General features: G+C 42.3%; 1 protein-coding gene across 1 annotated transcript in view; it reads right to left on the bottom strand.

Moving 5' to 3' along the window:
- Window positions 1-18,316, bottom strand: part of LOC117460724 (intersectin-1-like) — a 29,871-nt gene extending 11,555 nt beyond the window's left edge. Inside the window, exon 1 of the mRNA XM_034102266.2 lies at window positions 18,230-18,316. Coding sequence (XP_033958157.1) covers window positions 18,230-18,316 — 87 coding nt within the window. The remainder of the gene's footprint in view (window positions 1-18,229) is intronic.
- Between the last annotated feature and the right edge of the window lie 359 nt (window positions 18,317-18,675).

Here is an 18,675-nt window from a genome sequence, read left to right as displayed (position 1 = left end):
GATGTTCAGGTGTATATCAGTATGTAGTGTCTCTTTACTTTAAAGAGTCCTCTCCTGCTGATGTTCAGGTGTATATCAGTATGTAGTGTCTCTACTTTAAAGAGTTCTCTCCAGCTGATGTTCAGGTGTATATCAGTATGTAGTGTCTCTACTTTAAAGAGTCCTCTCCAGCTGATGTTCAGGTGTATATCAGTATGTAGTGTCTCTACTTTAAAGAGTCCTCTCCTGCTGATGTTCAGGTGTATATCAGTATGTAGTGTCTCTACTTTAAAGAGTCCTCTCCTGCTGATGTTCAGGTGTATATCAGTATGTAGTGTCTCTCCTGGGACATGTCTCTATGCTTCAAAAAGCTCTTTATTTTTCTCATACTGCCTGTGCTGCAGCACCTCTTTTCACCCTCTGTCTGAAACCAGAGCCCAGTCTGCTCTGATTGGTTAGCTGGCCGGCTCTGTTGTGATTGGTGAACCGCTTAGAGATGTCCCGCCCCTTAGCCTATCACGTACTATGTGTTGGAGCGCTAGCCAATAGAAGCGTGAGTGTGACAAAAGTGATGTCACTATGTTACAGAAGTTAAGGGATAGTTTTGATGTGGGTGTTTTCCCATCGTATTCCATGTGCTCAAGTCAAAGCACTGAATGTAAATATGATGGTGTTTTGTTGGACAGTAAAGAGAGATGTATTGGTCGAATAAAGGTCAGAAATAAACCAGCTGAAAGAGAGATAAAACAATACAAATAAAGTGTAAAGGTTTACGACTCTCCGCAGAGTGAAAGGTTAAATAAAGTTTTAAAAGTGAAATACAACAGCTACAATAAAGTGTGTGCCTTGCTACACGGTGAGGAATAATAATGATAACAGGAGACAGAAGTGTATTTTAGTCTCTGTTACTGAGTGTTTACAGCATGCTGGAAGGATGTGGTGTGACAGGTGTGTACGGATGTTTTAATAAGCTTTGACATCTTTTTGGGGATTTCCACAGATATTTATTCGAACTGACGTCAATTCATCGTGACTACTTCCTGCGTCACAAAGGAGAACGATTTCAGAGCCACCTTTAAGGCCTGCAGTCGATGAATATTTGATACTGAAAACATCTGGGCCAAATGTTGTTTCCCTGATGGAGCCTGAAACATATGTGTGAATATACAAAGCTGTTAGAAATTAAAATCAATGTTTTGATAGCAATTTTCTTTTTAAATATACCTGTAAGAGGACTCAAGTGCACTAACCAGTGGTGCACATCAAAGTGACTATGAAAAGGACATATGCAAAGTAATCAAGAAGCAGACTGATATAACAGAAATGCTTGTGAAACATCAGCAGCTCGCCCTTCTCCCACAGCGTGATATTCCTGTTTTGTATGGTAACCTGCTCGACTTCAGATCCTTTCTTAAGGCATTCCAACACACAGTCAGCTCCAGAACAGACAATGCTGCAGATAAGATGTACTTCCTGGAACAGTATACAAGAGGTGATCCCAAAGACATATGCCCCCCGACCGTGGTTTTCAGAGAGCTATCGACATGTTGGAAGACCGCTACGGCAACCCACTGAAGATTGCCACCGCTTTGATGGAAAAGGTGCTAAAATGGCCGCAAATAAAACCAGAGGACTCACAAGCACTCAACAAGTTTTCCCTATTCCTTTTAAGTTGCAGAAACGCCCTGGAGGATGTGAATTACACGGAGGAGCTGGATAACCCTACACATATGAGAGTTATCGTCTCGAAGTTACCCTATAAATTCATAGAAAGATGGAAGTTGCTGGCATTCAAGATCCAAGAAAGGAGCCAGAGAAGAGTGAGATTCAAAGACTTGGTCGACTTCGTGGACGAACAAGCCAAAATCCTGGCTGACCCTCTCTTTGGTGACCTGCAGGGATCTGCTGCCGAAGCGAAAAGCAGGAACGTTTTACAAATGGGGAAAAATACCAGAAGTGAAAGGATTAAAGGAAACATCTTTGCAACCAGTGTGGCCACATCAACAGAGGAAGATAGATGTCAAGTAATGTTGCCTTCATGAAGCCATGTTTGTTCTGCAAAAAGGACCACGCACTATTGGAGTGCCATCAGATTGCAGAACAACCTCTTAAAGACAAGGTGGTGGCGAAGTCGATAGGGACTTGGCTTGGCAACTGGAAGGTCACCAGTTCAAGTCCCGGCAAGACCAAGTGCCACCGAGGTGTCACTGAGAAAGGCACCGTTCCCCACACTGCTCCCCGGGTGCCGTTCAAAATGGCAGCACACTGCTCCTAACACTAGGATGGGTCAAATGCAGAGAAACAACTTCCCCACGAGGGATTAATAAAAGTCCATCTTATCTTAAATGGAAATCTGGACTATGTTTTGGATGCCTAGTTAAAGGGCACGTGAGTAAAGACTGCAAAAAGAGAATGACATGCCAAACATGTTCAGAAAGACACCCAAGCTTGCTACACATTCATAGAATAGACAATGTTTCCAATCATGCACGTGCAGAAAGCCAAGAGGCGGCCAGGTCAGACAACACAGTAGTTTCAAGTGCACTGGTGAGCGTAAACCAGGAGACTACTACCTGTGAAGGGGCCGGAGATAGATGTGTTCTTGCGATTCTTCCGGTCTACATCAAAGCAAAGACAGGAAGCAAGCGTGTGAAAACCTACGCCTTCGTGGACCCTGGGAGCTCTGTGAACATTTTGCACAGACTGTTTAGCAAGGCAGCTAAACCTGCAGGGAAAAGGAGCGCAGCTTGTCCTCACAACAATGAGCTCAACCAAACAAGTGAAAAGTTCTCTGCTGAGAGATTTGGAGGTATGTGGAATCAAAGAAGATAAGTTTATCAGCTTAAAAAAGGTGTTCACGCAACAGAGCATCCCAGTAACAAAGGATCATATTCCTCTTCAGAAAGACATTGAAACATGGCCACACCTCCTGGAAGTAGAGCTGCCGTGCATCGCTGCTGAGATGGGACTCCTAATTGGAAATGACGTGTATGAAGCTTTCGAGCCATGGAAAGTCCTTCACAGTCAGAACAACGGCCCATATGCCGTAAAGACGGTCCTTGGCTGGACTATTAACGGCCCACTTAAAGAACAAGAAGACAGAGAGCCAGAGGACGGTGAGCAGCACCAAGTCACAATCAACCGGATTGCAGAAGAGACTGTGGAAAGGCTACTCATACAGCAATACAATGCAGACTTTCCTGAGCATTGCTACATTCATCAGCTCTGTGTCCAGCTCAATCCATCATGCTGAAGGACATTATTACATCAATCTACAAAGACATCATTGGTCAGCTTGCCAAACAATAAGTATGCTGCAGTGCAGAGAGCGATTAACCTAAAGAAGAGACACACCAAAAAACCAGAATACACAGACTGTGTTAGTGACCTGCTAAACAAGGGATATGCAGTCAAGGTGCCAGAGACACAACTGAGCCAGCAAGACGACAGAGTGTGGTATATCCCACACCATCAGGGTCCTGACCTTACGAGCTCCCTCATCGGAGTCCTGACACGTTTTAGACAAGAGCATGTTGCAATGATGGCAGACATAGAAGCCATGTAAGTCAGAGTCCCAGAAGAGGATACGGACCTCCTACGCTTTTTGTGGTGGTCTAATAGAGACCTCACACAAGAAATGGTTGATTACAAAATGGTTGTACACATTTTCGGCGCCACCTCGTCTGCCAGCTGTGCTAACTTTGCCTTAAGAAGAGCAGCAGAAGAAAACAGGACTGCGGCATCAACTCAGGCCGTAGAGACAGTTCTGAGGAACTTTTACGTTGATGACTGTTTAAAGTCAGTCAGTGGTGACTCTGAAGCCATTGCCCTGGGCAAAGACCTCATGTCCTTGTGCACCTCAGAAGGCTTTCACCTTACCAAATGGACAAGCAATAGCCGAGCCTTCTTGAAAACTATTCCAGAGAGTGAAAGAGCCAAAAGATATGGAGTATTGTTTACATACTACCCGAGCCATACACATAGAGGTCGCTCACACACTTGACACAGACTCCTGTATAAATGCTCTGCTTCGCTTCATGTGCAGAAGAGGCCAATTGTCGCTTATGAGATCCGACAACGGCACCAACCTAGTCAGCACAGACAAAGAATTACGGCCAGCTATGCAGCAGTGAAGCCAACATGCAGGAAGCTCTTGCTCAGAAAGGAATCCAGTGGATTTCCAACCCTCCTGCTGGACCTCACTTCGGTGGAGTATGGGAGAGACAAGTGAAATCCGTAAAAAAAAAGGTCTTAAAGTCTGTCCTTCATGAGCAAACAATTGACGACGAGTGTCTTCAGACGGTGTTGTGTGAAGTTGTGGCCATACTTAATGACAGACCTTTGACCACATCATCTGATGACCCAAAGGACTTTGAACCGCTGACGCCAAATCATCTGCTATTATTAAAGAAACAGCCATTGCTCCCTCCAGGACTAAGTTGCAAGGATGACTGCTACACACGTCGCAGATGGAAGCAGACGCAGTACATATCAGACCTGGAAAAGGTGTGTGCGTGAGTACCTGCCTGACCTACAGGCACCTGGGCACATTGTCATGATCCTGGACGACAACGCCCCTCGGAGCTCGTGGCTTCTGGGAAGAGTCGTGCAGACCATCACAAACTCTAAAAGGACTGGTTCGGAGAGTACTGGTTAAAACAAAATCCAGTACTTTGGAGAGGCCTGTGGAAAGGCTTTGCCTCATTTGTGAATAGGACACTTGATTCTGCCTTTTTTTTTTAAAACGTACATAAAATACGTATATTTAGTTTGTTTTATGGAAAACCTATGTCAAGGGGTGTAGGTGGATTCCTCTCCCATAAGTAAATGCAAACGTTGTTTGTTTGGAGTATAATTGAGCTATTGTTAGCCATATTTTTGTTTGGAAATTACGCAAGGCAAGGCAAACATTAAAAGAAAAACAAAAAAAGAAAGACATTCAGACAAAGGCATTTAAAAACAGTAAAAGATAATAAAAGAAACATTAAAAGAAAAACAAAAAATGAAAGACATTAAGAAAATGGCCTTTAAAATCAGTCATTAAAAAGAAAAGCTAATAAAATAAACATTAAAAGATAAAAGTTACAGTGCAGTCTAAGATATGAATAGTTCAATTATTTTACTGTTTTGTAACGTGTTATCTTGCTTATGGACAGCTCTAGTTTACGTGTTGTTATTATTTATAAAAAGCAATCGTAGGAGCGTGCTCAGGTATAAATGACGCTGCCAGCATGACACAGCAGGAAGTCTAGAGAGGAAGTTGGAAAAAGTTTTTGACCGCACACATCCGTATGACCGAGGGATCTTGTTTGTTTATTTGTTTAAATACCGTGCAAATGTTGCACGTCGGCAGTGGGCCGCCAGCTGATCTATTGCACCTCTCAATAAAGCACCTGAATGGAACAAGCAAGGTATCTGAGTCAATACTCGAGCTCGCCTCCTAGACTAAGTGGCCTTTGAACATTAATTTTCTTAGGACAATTGGCCACTACAATACCGTCAGTTTAAATGCTATTTTATTCTGGAAAAAAACGGAAGTTCTCAATACCAAGCTTTTATTCTGAAAATCCTTCATGACGACATCCGGGACTACCGTCCATTCGTATCATTAAAGTGGCTATTGACGCCGTTAACATGTATTACATATAAAGTTATGAAAGAGATAAGGAGGAGAAAAGGCATGTGGAAGTAAGCAATGAATGTAAAATGTCGAAATCCTCTGTTTAACGCGATATCGGAGGAAGCGAACAGCCAGCAAGCGGGAAGGACGAATGCTTGTGGGGTCTCTTCTGGTCGGCCGACCACAGAGAGGGAGCTCTTGACATCCCTCTCTCTGAATCATCTTCTGCTTGTAACATCACAGCGCCATTTAATTAAAGTACCATTTGAACCTTCTCAGAGACTCCATTTAGTCTCCTTTTAAAGCTTCTCTGCTGGACGCGAGAATAATGAACACAGCATAACAAAGCCTACAAACTGCATAAAGGCTGTCAGTGCATTATATCATATACCATGGATCTGTTCGTCAGTCGAAAACACGGAGTAAGAACTGATGAGCAAACAACTACATATTAAACAGGCCCTGTTATGCTTTTTAGGGTTTCCCCCTTTCCTGGTTTGAGTTATATACTGCAGCTCCCTCCTGGCTGGTCTACCTGCATGTGCCATCCGACCTCTGCAGCTCATCCAGAATACAGTGGCTCGTCTGGTCTTCAACCTTCCTAAATTCTCCCACACCACGCCGCTCCTCCGCTCCCTCCACTGGCTTCCGATAACTGCTAGAATCCACTTCAAGACATGCGTGCCATGCTGCAAATGGATCTGGCCCTTCCTACATCCAGGACATGGTTAAACCGTACACCCCAGCACGTGCTCTACGCTCTGCATCAACCAAACGGCTCGCTGCACCCTCGCTGCGAGGGGGAGCCAAGTTCCCATCAGAAAAAACACGTGGGTTTGCTATCCTGGCTCCAAAATGGTGGAATGAGCTCCCCATTGACATCAGGACAGCAGATAGCTTACACACCTTCCGGCGCAGACTGAAAACTCATCTCTCTCGACTCCACTTCGAGCGATAGAACTATTAACAAAGCACTTATATACTAATAAAGGACTGGCTTACCTAAAGCCAGTTGAGTAGCACTTGAAATGTTTTTGCTCGATGAAACCGATGTACTTTATGATTCTGTTTTTCTTCAAGTTTGTATCTTGTTGGTCGAACGCACTTATTGTAAGTCGCTTTGGATAAAAGCGTCAGCTAAATGCAATGTAATGTAATATAGCTTTGTGTGCCTGTAAATTATCAAAATGAGCAATAAAATGCTCACTTTTTGTGTGAAACAATTTACATTCAGCATATTGTATTACCAACTGATGAACATGATTCAACCCTTAGATGCATAAGTGGGTCTTTTTTGACCCGGTGAGGTGGTTTTCTTAGAGTATCTTTGTAATTACATTTTTTTATCATTTCATATTCCAGCTATTCCTCAAAAAACATGTTTTGGATATCATGCCATTCACATTTTTAATGTACATTTTAAGAAATTGTAGTTTTTGTATTACTACCCCAAGCTTCTATAAGTGGGTCAAAAATGCATGAATTTTCTATGGGAACCTTTGATTCTAATCACCTGTTGCTGTCAGGAATACATTCACTGTGGACCACACAGACTACATCACACGTGACACCTCTCAGGAAGATTATTTCACACAGCAAGATCTGAAACCTGTCAGTATAATAATAATAATAATACATTATATTTGTTTAGGGCGTTTCAAGGACTCAAAATCGCTTTACAATCTAAGGGAAGGTTAGGGTGGGGGGTAGAGGACTATCAAACTTGATCAACCGGCATGGATTGATGGGGGGGGGGCTAGTAGACAAGAGGAGAAGAGATGAGTCTTGAAAAGGGACTGGGATACTGTGAGGGTCTCAGAATAGCGGAGATCTTTGCATCGATATGTTCAAAACGTTTTTTTTCAAAATGTAAACAAAAATTAAAAAATTCTAAATAGTGAAAAATTAAATATAACATATTTTTAGTGTGAACCAAAATATAAAACTAAATATTATACAAGTGATTTTTCTTAACCAAATGAAAAAAATTGGTCAAAAAAATGACCAAAATGGCATAAAAAGTTAAAAACACACATTATTCTAATACGGGTCCTTTTTGACCTTATGGAAGAGTGTGGGTCCAGTCACTCTAAGGACATCTAAGGGCTAATCTGCATCCAGTGCATGAGTATATGCTTTCTGCAGAAAAACAGAAGCTTATGGAATAAAGAACGGAAAGATAGATCTTTATTGACCCTCCGAGGGGGAAATTCAGCTTTTTTATAAAACACATGCATTCTTTTGGGATACAGTAACATACAAATACACACAGATATATTTGTGCACACAAGAACATGCATTTGTGTTGTACAGATACAATACACACAGTTATACTGTATATGCACACATGCACAACGTAGGCCCGCCTTAACCTGCCATCAGGCCCTGGGGCTCCCCTCCACGTAGCAAGTCCTCGTCGTCCTCTCCATCTCCTCCAACATCCCTCCTGTCTGTTTTTCCTCTCCCGCTACTCCATCGCTATCAGAACCAGACGGCCTACTTGGCTCCGAGGCCCCGCGGCCGGCACCGCTACCGCTCGGTACAGAACTAATCTGTCCTTCCTCCTCATCCTGGCCTACAGGTTTAAAATAACCTGTAAGCTTCGGCATGTTTTGTAATAGCTGCTTGTCTCGAAACTACTTTTCCCTCAACAATTTCCTTTTCCGAGCGCCACTCTCAAACTTTTTCTTCTCAAACTTTTTCTCCTAAACAACCTTCATCTGTCACTCAATCACTCGCAATTTGAATAAGTCACATGTGAAACATATTCTCATTCTGATTGGCTGTTAAGTGGTGCCCACTGACTGTTTCGGAGTCATCTCTGGAATCCATCGATCTGATTGATTAGCGGAGCAAATGATCAAAATACTACGGAGGGAAGATATTTTCGTTTGGATTACTGGTCTGGGGGAAGCTCACGAGTGTGTGTGTGTGTGTGTGTGTGTGTGTGTGTGTGTGTGTGTGTGTGTGTGTGTGTGTGTGTGTGTGTGTGTGTGTGTGTGTGTGTGTGTGTGTGTGTGTGTGTGTGTGTGTGTGTGTGTGTGTGTGTGTGTGTGTGTGTGTGTGTGTGTGTGTGTGTGTGTGTGTGTGTGTGTGTGTGTGGGTGTGGTGTGTGTGTTGTTGTGCCTGCTGTGACGTCAAGTTACTCCGTTCTCCGCTTGTAATTATGCCGAAGCTTCAAAGCTGTATTTATCATCTGAATTTGCCGAAACAAGTTTAATATTCTGAAAGCCAAGACTTTGTTTATTTGAAACCAGATGAAAACAAACTGTAACGGACCCTGCCGTGTTATCTATGATTACTATACGCCTTACATTCATAATGTCAGCCGGAGGGAGGGGGAGTGAGTGGCGAGTGAGAGCTGTCATCTTCCCTTTACAAGCTTCAAAAATGTATTTATCGTGTGATTTTGGAAATAAAAGTTTCATATTCTGAAAGCCAAGACTTTGTTTATTTAAATGTTTTTTAAAAACATCCGAAATAAAAAACTTTTTTTTTTGTATCTACATTTTTTTATCATGTTTTATTGGCTCATTATCTCCTTAGGCCCCTGGGCTTCAGCCCAGGTCAGCCCGTGCATTAAGGCGGCCTGCATTGAGAGGATTCAGAGCGAAGTCTAGCTAGCCGGTAGCAGTTGGGGGTTCGGTGACTTGCTCAAGGGCACCTCGGCAGTGATCCCTATAGACTGAAGCCCTGCCGTCCTTGTAGAAGAAGAACAATGTGGGGAAGAGCAGTGATGGACACTGTGTCAGATGGACAAAGAGTGAGCGCCAGCAGTAGAATCACAAACCTCATGGGCAGAAAATGGAAAGGAATAACCAGCCACTGTGTTTGATTGACAGCTGATCTCTCTGGAGAAAGCTCAGCAGTGAGTGCTTAGCAACAAAAATGGAGCTGAAAAAAAGGAAATAAAACCGGATGTCACGGATTACCTCTTCAAAAAGGATTCTCATTTCCAACACATCCATTCTCATCAGTGTGAGGGCTGCAGATCTCACTGTGCACACATCAATATATCTGTTTTTTAAAGTGGACCTATCATGCTATATTTGAATAATATATTGCAGGGCCATACCTATATAAAACGTGTCTGGGCAATTTCTTTTTCAAAATACCAAACAGATCATGCATTTTAGCCATGCCTCATTTCGCTCTATTTGCTTTTTTTAGCCCTGTTTTTGCAGGGGCTGAATCTGTGAGAAGTCTTCTTCGCTGCTTTTGTGGCAGACTACAGCGCCACCTACAGGCCTGGCATATGTACTACAGCGTCTCCAGCGCTTTCGAACGGCAATGGCCGTGGCTGTCTCCTCCTGATAGGTGGAGAGTTGCCCATATAGGCGGAGCTCCTCGTTTCTGACGTCAGAGATATTTCAAATCTGTATCAGTCTGGATCAGATCCGTTGCAGCCCCCCCCCCCCCCCCAAAAGTGCATTTTGCATTATAGGTCCCCTTTAAAGGACACGCAATACATTTCCCCCCCATCATCATCATCATCCCCCCGCTGCCACGTCCCTTCCTGTTGTGATTTCTTTTTTTCGTGCTTGCTTGTTTGCTGTTATTTTTTCCTGCCGTCATGTGTCAGTGTTCCTGTCAGCTCGAGGTGGGGGGAAGGGGTAACAGTCACATGCAATACTGCGTTAATTGGTGTCACTTCACCGAGGGGTGGAGGGTGCTGTCACAGTAGCGCCCCTACCCCTCTTTGTCCCTGACAGTGTAATTAGTATTTCTGAGCTGCAAATACGCACAGTTACTGTGTTGGAGCATGTGTGATGTGTGCGTGTGCGTGTGCGTGTGCGTGTGCGTGTGTGTGTGTGTGTGTGTGTGTGTGTGTGTGTGTGTGTGTGTGTGTGTGTGTGTGTGTGTGTGTGTGTGTGTGTGTGTGTGTGTGTGTGTGTGAGAGGGTGTGAGTAAAAGGGGAGGTCGTAAACATATGTGTGCATGGCTAGAAGGACAGAGGGCTTTACAAAGCAGGGGGGGGGGGGTGCAGGGGCGGATGGAAAATGCCCCAATGAATTATGGGTCATCAACCCCTTTGCTGCTGCTAATCACCACCATACCCCCCCCCCCCCCCCATCGACCCCCACCACTGCAGCTCTTTCTACTGAATCTTAATTCATCCAATCAGCAGCAGCGCTCTCATTACTGACTGCTTTTGGTTTCTGGATAATAACAGCATCTGACCATTTTAGAGAATATCCACCATATGTGAAACTGTATTTATTTATTAAAATAAGAAAAGAGACATTTGTAATCTCTAGTTCAACACCAAACTGTGCTCGGTTTCTGTTTACAAGTTGTTGCAGTTTTGAAGCTTCTTTGCTATTCTGGGCCTTCGAGCTAAAGCAGGAACTTCAGTTTTATATTTTTTTAACTAAAGCCCTATTCTTTTCTTTTTCTCAGGAACTAGATACCTTCAGAGGAACTCGTTTGGTTTCAGCCACAGGGATCAGGGTCTCAAATATGTTCCGGTGACCATTTGTTACCCTCCCAGAAGTGTTTGTTCGGAGTGGAAGTTCTTTCAAAAGTACAGGAACTTAGGGATGGGATTTGCAGAGTGGGATTTTTTTAATTGGTCGCAACTTCTTTGCTCGTTTCAGACGGACTGTTTCGCCAACTGTTTGAATGTTTCTTCAGACTGGGGCTGCTCGATTATGGCAAAAATCATAATCTCATAATTATTTGGGTCAATAATTGTAATTATTATTATTCATTGACTTTGAAAACATCCATTTATTGGAGAAAAACAGTATGTTTTTAACGGTTGATTACCCTGAACTTTAAGTATAATTCAACTGAAAAACCAAAAAATAATAATACAAAATAATCGTTTTATTTCGATTACGTTGTTTTCGTAATTGTTGCAATCCATAATCGTAATCACGATTAAAATACGATTAATTGAGCAGCCCTACTTCAGACTATAGTGAAAATGGAGAGAACAATAGACTGACGAAACATTTTTGTAGTCCCTTAGCCTTCAAAATGCATCCAACTTTAGGGGGAAATGTAGCTTATGAGTCGGGGACTTCCTTTGAAAAGCAGTCTCCGGCTTCTATAACGGTTCCTCGGTGCTTGTAAAGGTTTCTCCGATCAAACAGAGCTATAAAATGTCCCTATTGCACATTTTGTCTTGCTCCCAACCAACTCTAAAGACCGCTATGGGAAGAGGCCAAGAATAACAGCTGATAATGAGACTTTTGTAAGGGAGAGGAGGAGGCAACAGACAGGTCTTTGTATCTCTGGTCTGGTGGTTTCCTGTCACCTGATTGTGATGATTGAATGGCCGTTGAACTCAAGACACACACAGGTGAAAGGGAAGCGTGGAAAACACCCTGAGCTCGTTCGTTTCTTTGTTTTATGGGTATGGGTCGCCACAATTCAGTGAATATTGAATAAGTTGGAAAGCCAAGTGCCTTCACATTGTTTAAAAGTCATTGCCAATAGTTTCTTATGGGAAATAAACCTTTAATTTCTCATACACCGAAAGTAGCATTAAAAAAGCAATTTATATCCATTGCTTTGTTTCTGATGTTCACTAAACAGATCACACATAATTCATTAGCTCATGACTCACAGATAGGCATCCAGGTTTGTTGTGTTTTTATTGTTTTCTGCAGACGTCTCCTGCTTCGGAAAAGATTTAATATCACTGAATTAAATAAATACCCACATGTCCGCTTCAAGGTTAGTAGCATTTCATTCACAGATAATGGAACTCTTCATGAGTATTGGCTCCTAGCGATCTTGACATTTTCTTGACATTATTATCTTGACATTTCTTCTACTCCTCATCTGTACCTTGGACAAACGAGACCTGCTGGAAAACTGATGTTAAGGTCTGGGACGATTAGTCTTTTAATAACCGATATTTAACTCTAGATATTCGGGGGGAAAAAATCAATATTTCTATTCATTAAACAAATGGAAAAAAAAACGTCTCTCGGACCGCTCCGGAGGGATGGCAGACGGACGCAGTAAAATATTTAATCACCGCTCTTTAAAAGCTCACAGATTTATTCACCCGCACTGTACGGGCTGCGAAATGGCGCTATGTGATCTGTTTAAATACCACCCTTGATCCGCCCTGGGCAAGAGGGCTTCTGGCTGCTTTTGTAACGTGACTCGCGGTTTAACTGCCCACCAGCGATGAGACAGAGAGTTACAGAGGAAGTTCAGCCCAATGTGAGCCAGCCAGAGATGGCTAAAGTGCACACATGCTTTACTTAAGTAGAAGTACAGATACTCGTGTTTAAAAATACTCTAGTAAAAGTAGAAGTACTGATTAAACTTCTTTACTCAAGTCAAAGTAAAGAGGCTTTGAAGTGTACTTCAGTAAAAAGTACCCATAACTAGCAGCTGTTTTAAAGAGTACCTGACCTCCCTTTATATTAATAGAACAATAATGTCATTGTTAGCTAATGAATGTTTCCATGCTGAACAACGGCAACATGACAACGTTTCCATTGGTCCCTCTTCTTTAGAGAAGACCAGGAAGTGATGGATACACGGATCGTGTTCAAATCAATAGGCACGCAATGACTCTAAAGAATAATGATCAGGCACCAAACACACATTCAGACTAAAGGAACCAGCTGTTTGGGAAATGAGAGAAGTAGAAAGTACAGGTATTTGAGTTCAACATGTGAGAAGTAGAAAGTACAGGTATTTGAGTTCAACGTGTAAGAAGTAGAAAGTACAGGTATTTGAGTTCAACGTGTAAGAAGTAGAAAGTACAGGTATTTGAGTTCAACATGTAAGAAGTAGAAAGTACAGGTATTTGGGTTCAACATGTAAGAAGTAGAAAGTACAGGTATTTGGGTTCAACATGTAAGAAGTAGAAAGTACAGGTATTTGAGTTCAACATGTAAGAAGTAGAAAGTACAGGTATTTGAGTTCAACATGTAAGAAGTACAAAGTACAGGTATTTGAGTTCAACATAGTAGAAAGTACAGGTATTTGTGTTCAACATGTAAGAAGTAGAAAGTACAGGTATTTGAGTTCAACATGTAAGAAGTACAAAGTACAGGTATTTGAGTTCAACATGTGAGAAGTACAAAGTACAGGTATTTGAGTTCAACATGTAAGAAGTAGAAAGTACAGGTATTTGTGTTCAACATGTAAGAAGTAGAAAGTACAGGTATTTGAGTTCAACATGTAAGAAGTAGAAAGTACAGGTATTTGTGTTCAACATGTAAGAAGTAGAAAGTACAGGTATTTGAGTTCAACATGTAAGAAGTAGAAAGTACAGGTATTTGTGTTCAACGTGGAAGAAGTAGAAAGTACAGGTATTTGTGTTCAACATGTAAGAAGTAGAAAGTACAGGTATTTGTGTTCAACATGTAAGAAGTAGAAAGTACAGGTATTTGTGTTCAACGTGGAAGAAGTAGAAAGTACAGGTATTTGTGTTCAACATGTAAGAAGTAGAAAGTACAGGTATTTGTGTTCAACATGTAAGAAGTAGAAAGTACAGGTATTTGTGTTCAACATGTAAGAAGTAGAAAGTACAGGTATTTGTGTTCAACATGTAAGAAGTAGAAAGTACAGGTATTTGTGTTCAACATGTAAGAAGTAGAAAGTACAGGTATTTGTGTTCAACATGTAAGAAGTAGAAAGTACAGGTATTTGAGTTCAACATGTAAGAAGTAGAAAGTACAGGTATTTGAGTTCAACATGTAAGAAGTAGAAAGTACAGGTATTTGTGTTCAACATGTAAGAAGTAGAAAGTACAGGTATTTGTGTTCAACATGTAAGAAGTAGAAAGTACAGGTATTTGTGTTCAACGTGGAAGAAGTAGAAAGTACAGGTATTTGTGTTCAACGTGGAAGAAGTAGAAAGTACAGGTATTTGTGTTCAACGTGGAAGAAGTAGAAAGTACAGGTATTTGTGTTCAACATGTGAGAAGTAAAAGTAAAAAGTCAGAAAAAAAAGTACTGGAGTAAAGTACTGATACCAGAACAATGTACTTAAGTACAGTAACGAAGTATTTGTACTCCACTACTTCCCACCTCTGATGGCTGGTGACCCCCCGGGGAGAGTGAAGCAGTCGATCCCCCACCAACCTAATCACTCCCACTAAAAAGTGGTTCTCATGTGTTATTCACATGCCCTTAAGGACCCAATGAAGGCTTATCCACAGCCTCTCTGTAACTCCTACAGGACTGTGAAGCAGCTGGAGGGCGTCTGTTTGAGAGACCTTCTTTTGATCAGACATTTTACTACTTTTAAAAGTCTTGTTGGAGGAAATACTCAGGTCCTTTACCGAAGTAAAAGTAAAACGTATGTGTTCTTAAAATACATTGGGTTGAGGGGGGGTTACTTTAAAAATCTAATATGTTACAATAACTATTTTCCTAATCTGTATCAAAATCTAAAAGTAATGTAACCTTTGGATTAGCTCAATATCAAAAGCAATGCAAATGAAAACAAGAGTAAATGTACTGAGTTACTTTCCTCCACTGTCAAACACACTTTTCTGTGACCTTGCGTGGTGAGTTTCGTTGAGTGTCTCTTTGATAAATGTCAGAGGTCCGCAGTCACCATGTGTTGTTCCTGCGATTGTTTACTTGTGTTTGATGGATGTGACGCTGTAGTCCTTGTGACAAACAGAGACCCTCAGGCCCCTCTTCTGATGTCAAGACAAAGCCTCGATGACGAACACATGACGAAGGCTGGAGAACAATGTCAGACGTGATTTGTAACCTGAGAAACATGAAGGAGATTGTTGTTTACTTACAGGAGAAACCGCCAGTAGCGTGGCGTGGGGACAAAATGAGGGGAAGCCAATAATACGTCCTTTCTTTTGGTTCAGTTTACACACATTTGTATCAGATGCAGGACTTACACACGCCTGTTATCTAACTGACAGGTCCGCACGCACTCTCCAGCCCAAACTCTAATAAGCATTCATTCACAAACTAAATCAGGAGACCTTTAACGTTTTACGTCCGATTCGCTCCTTTGTTCCTCGCTGTACACAGCTCCAGTTTGGGCATCGGGCTGTCATCAGATTGTATTTGTTGTTGCTGCTGTAGGGGAAATTTAGTACAATTATTTTTGATTAAATACTCCAAATCTCCACCCTCCATAATTGCACTTGCTTCAGTTGCTTGCTACTTTCTAACGGCGGTGAGAGTGGTGCAGTGACGCTATCTATCTTCTATCGATTCGATTTATGATTAGAAAATTATAAAAGTAGAGTACTTATGTGGATATTATCCGACTGAACACAACTTGCATTTATCTAACAGGTTCATTTTCCACTGACCTTATTTCGAGCTATTTTCCAAAACCCTATGGAGAAATCCCATTGTTTTTTTGTCGAGGGAAACCGAGCGCAGCTTACTTCCGGGTTTTAGGACGGAAGCCAGCTGCCTCTGGCTTCCCTCGGCATGGCCCTGACCAATCACAGGTTGGCAGGGGCATGACGTGAGCCTTGTCTGATTGGTCAATCCCTCCATTTTTTTCACCAAGGGAATTTCGGCTGGCCTCATCTCGCAACAGAGAGTGCAATCTACTGTTTCACCATAACATCTAGAGGGGCGCTGTTTCACTCTTTGTAAACTACTCAATGAGAATTGGGGAGAGACGGACCGGCAGAAACACACAACAAAGAATTTCCGAAACTAAACGAAGTGTTCTTACTTATTTATTACAATTCTAACTACAATCCGAAAAAACAGGGCTTCCCTTGGCCTCCAGGAGAAAACGCCACAGGAAACCGTGGCCTCGTGTGCTTTTTCTGATGTAGGGAAAAACAGCTGAGGAGAAAAACAAAGAAAAACACTCAAGTTCATTGATGTTATAGTCGAGCCCTGAAGTCACGAATGATTCAGAGTCAAGTGTACAAGTGTTTGTTTGAGAGACTTAAAGTAAGTCCTCTGTTCAATTCACAAATAGAGCAAAATGTTTCAGAATCAGACAACCAAAGGACATTCAGTAATTTCCTTGTAACACGAAAAACAAAAATAAATACATCATCATTGACTCTAATGGAGTTAAGCTCAAACAAATCCTGACTCTCATTTCCCTTAAAACACATTCGCCATTTTAAATGAACGGTATAAACACAGTGTTAGGAGACGGGATGCCCTCGTGGAGTACAGTAACAAAACTGAACCATTGACTTTAAATGAAAGTATTAAGTCAACAAATTTAACATAGGTTACTTGAAAGCAAAAGTTGAACCTACCATTCTTTTATTTCAACTCAATATTATTGCTTTCAACTAACCTATAGAGTTATGTGAACACGTGTCAAAACACTGTTGTTAGTTGTTTTCTATGTACACCTACAACGTTAGTGTCAACGCATCAACATGTGATCTATGCACCGCCCTTTTCAACAAAACCTTTACAAAAAGGAGGTGTGTGGCGCAGTGGATAGAGCCTTGGTGTTGGGATCAGGGAGTCACAGGTTCAAACCCCACTGCAGTCAGCATGTCGTTGTGTCCCTGAGACACTTCACCCCAAATTGCTCCTGTGGGGATTGTCCTCAGTATTGAGTGTGTAAGTCGCTTTGGATAAAAGCGTCTAACAAGTGACATGTAATGTAAAAGCTGAATTTGAATCACTCCCCCCTGCCCTGTTTTCATGCCCGGTGTGTATTAAGGTCGTCACATGAAACCGTCATGTCCTTTGAAGTGGGAGGCAAACGTTGGTGAATAAGATCCCGTGTCCAAGAAGCATCTTTTTCAGGCATGAAGTGAGCCGGAGAGGTGCTCTCCCAGCATTTCATAAAACATTTGTAACTTCTTAAATGTTTCTTTGACAACAATTGATTGAAATGTTCTTTTTTGTCTTTGTTATCATAGTTTCTGTCTGGCAGACATGGCAACAACAAGGTGTACCCCTTATCTCTACACTATACGAATTTCAATACATTTGAAGGATTGTTAAACTCTAAAACTCACCGTGGCCTCGCAAAAACATCGGAGCGCTCAGAAAATAGACACTGGGGGCAGTAATGTTACATTATATTACATTGCATGTCACTTGATAGATGCTTTTATCCAAAGTGACCAACATACTCAATACTGTGGGCAATCCCCACGGGAGCGATTTGGGGTGAAGAGTCTCAGGGACACAACGACATGCTGACTGCAGTGGGGTTTGAACCCCGATCCGAACACCTACGGACAACCCACTACGCCACACACCCCCTGTTCCTGGAGGAGGCCCAGTCTTTATCTAAATCAGTTGGTAAAACGACTTTTTCATTAAGAAAATGGCGGTATATGGACACAGGCCCTAAAGTAGGCTTTTGTACAGGAGTAAGCATTTTCCAAAATTGAAAAAAAAACGTTATATAAAAACCCATGGTTCGTGTTGACTTGGATTTCCCTGTTCAGTCACAGTTCAGCACCCCAACTAAGTGTGTGTGCGTGTGCGTGTGTGTGTGTGTGTGTGTGTGTGTGTGTGTGTGTGTGTGTGTGTGTGTGTGTGTGTGTGTGTGTGTGTGTGTGTGTGTGTGTGTGTGTGTGTGTGTGTGTGTGTGTGTGTGTGTGTGTGTGTGTGTGCGTGTGTGTGTGTGTGTGTGCGCGTGTGTGTGTGTGTGTGTGTGCAGCAGATCAGCCCTAAGCTTCTCTGAACCTCCGGCAATTCTCCGAGAGGGATAAAGCCCGAACCATCGCACAGATCCACCTTCGCTCTTCTTCTTCTTCTTCCCCTTGATTGTCCCTTTCCGTCCCAAAGTGATGATGTTATTTTGGAGGGCGGCCATGATTCCTCTGCTGAGATAATCTTGCTCTTTTCTGAAAATTGAACCCTCCACTGCCGCTCCGACGGCTCTCTGGAGTGTTAGAGGAACCCTCTCCCACAGATGACCCCCTCCTCTCCCCACCTCAGCCACTCTCATTCTGTCAATGTTCTGTTTTGTGTACTGCTCGAAAACATTGAGATCTTTTTAAAGCACTGCAGTTTTTTTCCCCCACTCATGAATGTTTTCTCAGGAAATGGAAACTCTGCCAAGAAAAGTGTCAACACAGTTATGGACACTGCATGAGGTGGCTGTTTGCAGGATTACGACTGCACATAATAATCAGCTTGCCTTCCGGCGAGACGGCTTCAAATGGAAACAGA

The sequence above is a fragment of the Pseudochaenichthys georgianus genome, chromosome 16 (genome assembly GCF_902827115.2).
Source record: "Pseudochaenichthys georgianus chromosome 16, fPseGeo1.2, whole genome shotgun sequence".
Lineage (NCBI taxonomy): Eukaryota > Metazoa > Chordata > Actinopteri > Perciformes > Channichthyidae > Pseudochaenichthys > Pseudochaenichthys georgianus.
This window is presented reverse-complemented; position numbering and strand designations above follow the sequence as displayed.